Here is a 7,581-nt window from a genome sequence, read left to right on the forward strand (position 1 = left end):
AAATATGATGCCATAAAATGATCAAAAGTTCAAGGTGTGACAAAACTGAAAGTTCAAAGGCAACATCAACAAAATTTTCAAAAATTAAATGTGTGGCATTCAAAATTGAGTTTTACCGTATTCAATGCTGCTCTTAAACCATGGTGAATTTGAAAAAATGGTCAACACGAATTTTGTTTGCTCATTTTCAATAGGTATTCAACAGTATATCATTTGCTTCATTCCAATTAACGGTTTAGGACTTATGAACAAGAAACAGGGTGTAAGTGAGATGTGAAACACCCAGCAGTTCAAAAGCCACACTGAGTGCAATTCGGATGAGAAAAATATAGTAAAAAGAAAATTGAAATCAAAAAAGGGTTGCTACTAGATGTTCACGTGCTAAAGAAGAAAACAAAGAAGTTCAAAATAAAATAAAGGAGCAGTTTGATGTTTAAAAATCAAGAAGTAACGTGAAAATAAATAGAAATTGTAAAATCTACAAAAATAAATAAATACTCCCTCCGTCCGAAAATACTTGTCATCAAAATGAATAAAAAGAGACGTATCTAGAACTAAAATACGTCTGGATACATTCCCTTTTATCCATTTTGATGACAAGTATTTCCGGACGGAGAGAGTAGGAGTTAACTGAATAAGAAAAGGTTAAAAAAACTCAAAGTTCGCACAGGAAAATGCAGGAAGGTCACCGAACAAAAAATCTAAGTGTTTGGGGGAGAAAAAAAATAAAATGAAGTTCACGGTGCAAAGTTTTGATAGGTCAGATGCAACACCGAGACAAATTCAAAAAAAAAATATTACTCAAACAAACTTGGGAAGCTGATGATTAAAAGACAAAAGTCCGTAGTTGCAAAAAGGAACAGGGAGTTCTTTTCAACTTGTGTCGATCAGCGAAAAAGAAAAACTGTGTTCTCGATCCCTTCGTGATCGAAGATGATAGAAGAACCGACTAACTCCTGTACAGCTGGTACAGCCAAAAATCCCTCGGAAAAATGGTTTGTTCTCTTCCTCTTTCCTTACCTACTCCATGCTAGAATTGCTAATCCTGTATAATGTGTCGCCAATTCACAACATTTAGTAGTCACAAAGAACATTACCTATGAAAAAATGGTGTCTTTCATTCCTAATTACTGCTATTAACTAACACTGTCAGAAGTTCATTAACTTAAGACAAGAAAAAGAAAAGGACATGGAAAAAAGGTGTATCTCTACAAGAGCTAGTTCACTTGGTGGAGAACTCAAATAGCATTGTATGCATATACTTCTCACCAGGATGAACGATCACTGATGGAAAATTAGGTTGGTTAACCGCATTTGGGAAACCTTGCGTCTCAAGGCAGAGGCCTGCGTGCTTCCCATAGACTGCACCTCCTTTCCCCACAATGCCAGCAAGGAAATTACCAGTGTAGAATTGCACTCCAGGAGCATCCCCCCAAATGTTTAGGACCCTAAAGCTTGACGGATCTGTCACCTTAGCCACGTGCCGCAAGCCTGACTTCACTTCGCGAGAATCATCAAGCACATAGTTGTGATCATAACCACCAGGGACTTGGCCAATTTTTTTGCCAATCTCAACCTCAGTCAGAAAATCAAATGGCGTGCCACTCACTTGCATAAACTCGCCTGTGGGTATTGAAATTTGATCTACTGGAGTTATCTGAGATCCCCGTATCTGGATAGAATGTGCAAGCACATCTCCGGAGTCGTGGCCTGCCAGGTTCCAGTAGGTGTGCTGTGCTAAACTGATAGGTGTGGCCTTGTTCAAAGGTGCAGCCTCCATCTCTAGCTTCAACTCCATGCTTGATGGAAGAGAATATCTGGCCATAACAGAAACATCACCTGGGAAACCTGTTTACTTAAGAGAGATCTGTCAGATTATAGTGAATTTCAACCCTTCATGTAGTCAACTGTTCAATGGGAGTTAGTTCCCACGGTACCTTCCTCTCCATCTTTACTATAATATTTTAAGGTGATTGATGGGGTCTTCCCTTTGTTATATTCAGTGACTTCCCATATGACTTTATCAAACCCTTTAAATCCTCCTGAAAATTTGATATTGCACAGCATTAGAGTTAGAGTATGTAATAGCATAAGTAATGTAGTGATCTTTTCTCTGTGCATGTATACATGTGCATTTGTGATTATATCGACCATGATACAAAAAATGATTGATCTTGACAGAGTGCACATTCAGATAAGCAATTCTCCTTAACCCAGACTGCCACAAATACTGATTCTGCACAGCAGATGGACTAGTGTGATTCAAGGAATTTCTTACATGTTCTTGCAGCTGATCAACATGGATGATGCTACAGCTACAGCGGCACCAGATGTTACACAAAGCAGGTTAAAGTTGGCCATGTCTATATGAACCAAACATGCATAAACAAGATTATACCTCACAACTTCACTACACCATGAGACCTTCAAATTTAAATTGGTAGAACTGGGCTTTAACCCCTAAACACTGTCCACTCCTACATAGCTCTAGCAGTGCAACAAGGGCACAAGTTGTCGGAGTGTCAGAGAAGAGCACGGCACAGAGCCACAGAACAACAGAGATGCAGGAGAAGGTGTTCAGGCGTTAACGGACGAAACTGATGTTCGAGTCGATCGAGGGAAGCGAGGCAAGAAGGGACTCCAGTTGGCGCCATCAAGTGGGTGACTGGGCATTGAGTTGCTAGTGGGTTGCCCGGAGGGCAGTAGGTGTGGTGTGGCCCAGTTATAAGCCGTTGCAGTGTACTGTTTGCAGTCATCGAATATGAAATGAATATCTGATTTCCCCTTCCCCTGTTCTTCCTCAAGTCTCTGCTCCTTCCCCTCTGTTCTTCCTAAGTTCGTCCGATCTGCTGCTACATCTAGCCCAATCATAGGCTAGGTCATAACAATTGGTATTTAGCTTCTTTGGTCCTACGCTGTCTCACACTCTCTTCATCGACTGGTAAAATTTCCAAGAGCGGGTCGCTGGTTGCTTTCGCGCAATCGGGCATAAATCCTATGATCGGTTAGGTCGATTCGGGGGAGCAGTCACGGCTCCGTTGCTCAAGCCTAGTGCCCAGCCACAGTACATCGTCGCCGGGATCAGAAGTATGGAGGAGAAGCTGCTCGCTGAGATCAAGGCCTTGTCAGACCGATTCGATGCACTCGATCTAGTTCAGCAGCAGCAATTCAGTACTAACAGCAAGCTCGCAAGATTGGCAGAAATTCAGTACAGATTTGTTGCAGGAATTTGAAGTCAATGTCCACAGGGACAAGTTAAGGGAATTGTATTTGCTCAAGCAAGTGGATAGTGTTGAGGTGAGGAATACAAGAGAATTTGATCAGCTGGCGTATCACATTAAAATATATGATCCAGCTGTTGGAAGGTTGATTTTATTTATTTATTTTTGATGATAGGAATGTTGATGTTGGTAAATCAATTTATTATGGGGCTCAAACCGGAATCAGGGGGTCATGTGAAAACACAGTTGCCACATACAGTAGCTCAAGCAGCAGTGTTTGCAATGATTCAGGAAGTTGATTCTGGTAGCTCTCACGGTTTTCTGAACCAATAATTTGTGGATAGGTAGCATTTGCCAAGCAGGCCAGCAAGACCAATGAGAGTCAAAGTGGCAAATGGGGATATATTACATTGCAATACAGAAGTGCCTGAGTTAGTGTGGAACATACAACAAGGCCTTTTTACTCATCCAATGAAAGTACTTAACCTGGAGGGTTATGATGCTGTCCTTAGAATGGACTGGTTAGCAAAGTTCAGTGTAATTAGGAAGACAAACGGGTGGAGTTTCAATATCAGGGACAAACAGTGAAACTTCAGGGAGTGGTTTCACCATCTCTGCCCACTTCTCAGGAGGCTACTCTAGAGGAGATTGACCAGTGGCACCAAGTTAATGACATATAGGCTTGGGCTCTGGCTGTGGTTTGTCCTCTGTCAGATACTGTACATACCACTGTGCCCACGGAGATTCAGTTAGTGTTGGAAAAAATCAGAAAAGTGTTCCAGGAAGCAAAATCTCTCCCCGCTCACAGAAGTTGATCATGCTACTAAACTGCTACCTGGGGCAGCCCCTGTAAATTCTAGGCCCTATAGATATGCTCCTCACCAGAAGGATGAGATAGAAAGGCAAGTGGCTGAGATGATCAAGGCAGGCATTGCTACACCAAGTATGAGCACCTCTGCATCTCCTATTCTACTGGTTAAAAAGAAGGACAATATCCGGAGGTTTTGTGTGGATTATAGAAGGTTGAACATGGCCACAGTTAAGAACACATTTCCACTACCCATTGTTGAGGAGTTACTTGATGAGTTAGCTGGTGCCTCTTGTTTTCCCAAGTTGGGTCTTAGAAGTGGGAATCATCATACCAGGATGGTGTGAGAAGATGGAAGCTAAAACTGTATTTAAAACTCACCATGGTCATTTCCAGTTCAGGGTAATGCCACTTCCAACAAATGTACCTGACACCTTTCAGTGCCTGATGAATTCCATATTCCAGCCTATCATGAGAAAATTTGTCCTTCTATTCATGGATGGCATTTTGGTATACAGCCCCTCTCTTACTACACACGTGAGACACTTAGAGCAAGTGTTTGAGATCTTGCAACGAAACCAATTGTTTGCAAAGCAAAGTAAATGTGTTTCTGCTACCAGTCAGCTGGAATATTTGGGTCATATCATTTCTGGACAGGGAGTAGTAGCTACTGATCCTGAGAAAACTACTGCAATGATAAGCTGGCCAGTCCCAGATAATGTCACTCAACTCAGAGGGTTTTGGGGCCTAACAGGTTATTAGTGAAAGGCTACAGTTAATTGGCAAAACCCCTCACTCAATTACTTCAGAAGAAAGCAGTTCCTGTGGACACCTGAAGCACAACATGCTTTCAATCAACTCAAAGCTGCAATGGCCTCCACCTGTTTTGGCACTACCAGACTTCCAAAAACAGTTTACGATAGAGGATGTTGTTTTTGCCACTGGAATAACTGTTGTTCTATCTCAAGAGGGGCATCCCAATCCCATAGCTTACTATAGCAAGGCTTTGGGGGTTCAAAATCAAAAGTTGTATATCTATGAAAATGAGTTTTGAGCGAGTAAGTCTTTACTAATCCAAATAAGACCACAGTAGCGTATTAAAATGGTAAAATGATCCCCTGCACATCCTTTTCCATTTAGGCGCAAAATATTCAGATCCTGATTTTTTGGGGGTCTAAATTCATAAAATAGAGCGTAAACTCATATCATTGGCAACTTAAATATCAATGAACCATCCAACTAAAAATAGTAGCTAATGTTTTAAAAGTGAATCTAATTACCCACATGTCCCATGGCGTCTCACTGAAGAAGATTCTCTTTTACTTATTGTATACTAATTCCATTTATTGTATACTAATTCTGTTTAGCAGAAATATCACTGTCATCTGCAGTCTCAATCAGTCACAAATGTTTGGCAGCAGGGTAGGAAGATAAGCAAACTGTAAGCATTGCATATGCCTGAAAACCTGAATAAATGAACAAACTAGAACATCTATGAATTGTAACAACTCAGGCCTCCTATGTCTCTTACCATGAAGAGTGTTAGGTGGGTTGTTGATGCCCAAACTATATTGCACGCCATTTAAAGTAAACTTTCCATCCTTGATTCTATTTGCAACTCGCCCAACAATGCAGCCAAAGTAAGGCGAGGTGCCATTCTAAAAATAAGAGAACACAAACCATCAGCACGAAACAAATATATCGATATATAAGTATAAGTAGATCTAGTCATATAAGATCAGCAGTAGATGTAATGCATATAAATAACAGGCACATAAGGGCATCTCAAGCCGATCCCTCAAAATTTAGACCCTCAAAATAAACATAAAATTAGAAGAATAGTATGCTAGCATGATATCCATCTTGTATAGTTTTATTCACAACACCATTATGATCGACGATGTACCCCTTAAAATACCCCAATGAGCCAAGATTGGGACATCAGACCCATCATAGTGGGTAGTATCATAGATTAGTCTATGGTACTACCTCCCCAATGCATAGTATCATACTATCAATTCATTTATTCATTTGTAGAATCTCAATACAATGTCGTGGGTAGAATTTATTTCTTATTAACTTTTTTCATTTGACGTGGATACAGCATCATAATACTAAATTGCCACCTCAGAAAAATTGCCTAGTTGGCATACTTGATATGATACCCCCACTACGGGAGGACTAATATGATACTAGAACTCTTATCTAATTTGAATGATTTGAAGATTGCTCACCACGCCTGCCACACGGTTAGAACTCTATCTCACATCCTTGATTGCACGGTCACATTATCCTTTTTTATGTGGCAATGCATTCTTATGCCAGGAGGTCTCAGGCTCTCAGCACAAACATTACACTACAAAATATGTGGCGCGGGGGTACAAAAGAAAACAAGGTCACTAGGCTAGTTGATTGACTTCCAAACGTCCCATCCAAAAAAAAAAGACTTCCAAAAGTGAGAAACCAAGAAACATCCCCTTTCCGGTCCTCAGACAGTAATCCCAAATGCACCGAAATTGGCTAACTAATTACTGCAAATCGAAAGGCACAAATCAAGAACTAACCAGGTACGGATCCAGGGAGTCGAATCCAAGCACCACATCCGCAAGAACCCCTGCGGAAGCACATAGGACGGCAATCACAACCACAACCGTAATAAATCAGCAACGAACCAGCTCGCAGCAGCGCAAACAAACATACCGTTCTTGTCCGGGACAAGCAGCGACGTGACGGCGGCGCCGACATTGCTGATTCTGGCCCGGATCCTGCCGTTGTCGAGCTCGAGCAACTCCGGGGAAGGCGGCCGCGAGGGGGGCACCGGCGCGGGCGTGGGTATGACGAGCCTGTCGGGCTTCTTGGAGGCGCGGGGCAAGGGCGCCGGCGCGGAGAGGATGGTGACGGAGGCGAGGAGGTAGACGGCGGCGAGGAGGAGGAGGAAGAAGGGAGGGGTGACGCGGAGGATCTTGAGCCCGGCGTGGGGCTGCTGCTGCGAGTGGTGGTGGTGATCCCGGAACCGGTTGGAGGCGGCGTGCTGGAGGTGCGGCCGGGTCGGGGACCTCGGGGACAGGGAAGAATGGGAGTGCTGCTGAGCTCCCAGCAGCTGCTCCATTTCCTTTCCTCCCCCCGGAGATCTGTCTGCTCCGGTCTTCCCGGGTTAGGCCTGATCCGGGTTAGGCCAGCGGCGCCTTCGTCGCCCCCGAGTCACTCGCATCGCGCGCCTCGCCTGGATCCCCTCGCGCGCGCCGGATGGGTTCCCTCGCAGACCATCACCCGCGTCGCCCGCATCGCGCGCCTAGATCGATCCGCTCCTCTCTGTGTACCGCCGACCGATCCGTTCCTCCTCTGTCGAGCGCACGGTTTTTTTTTCTCGAAACCTGGCCAGATGGGCCGGCCCGGCACGGCCTGAGTTATACGGTTCTGGCACGACACGGCCCGGCACGGCCTGAGTTATACGGTTCTGGCACGACACGGCCCGGCACGCTAACTACACGGGCCGTGCCGGCCGGCACGCCTGCTGCGGCCCAGGCGCGGCACTACCATTAAACATTAAAC

General features: G+C 44.0%; 1 protein-coding gene across 1 annotated transcript; it reads right to left on the reverse strand.

The window, feature by feature from the left end:
• Positions 1 to 1,028: 1,028 nt before the first annotated feature.
• LOC119337745 (galactose mutarotase-like) lies at positions 1,029 to 7,361 on the reverse strand. Its single transcript, XM_037609921.1, has 5 exons — positions 6,730 to 7,361; positions 6,594 to 6,643; positions 5,561 to 5,687; positions 1,938 to 2,042; positions 1,029 to 1,848 (listed from the first exon to the last, which is right to left on the reverse strand). The coding sequence occupies exons 1-5, from the start codon at positions 7,136 to 7,138 to the stop codon at positions 1,223 to 1,225; spliced, it is 1,317 nt and encodes a 438-aa protein (XP_037465818.1). The 5' UTR covers positions 7,139 to 7,361; the 3' UTR covers positions 1,029 to 1,222.
• Positions 7,362 to 7,581: the final 220 nt, after the last annotated feature.

The sequence above is a fragment of the Triticum dicoccoides genome, chromosome 7B (genome assembly GCF_002162155.2).
Source record: "Triticum dicoccoides isolate Atlit2015 ecotype Zavitan chromosome 7B, WEW_v2.0, whole genome shotgun sequence".
NCBI lineage: Eukaryota > Viridiplantae > Streptophyta > Magnoliopsida > Poales > Poaceae > Triticum > Triticum dicoccoides.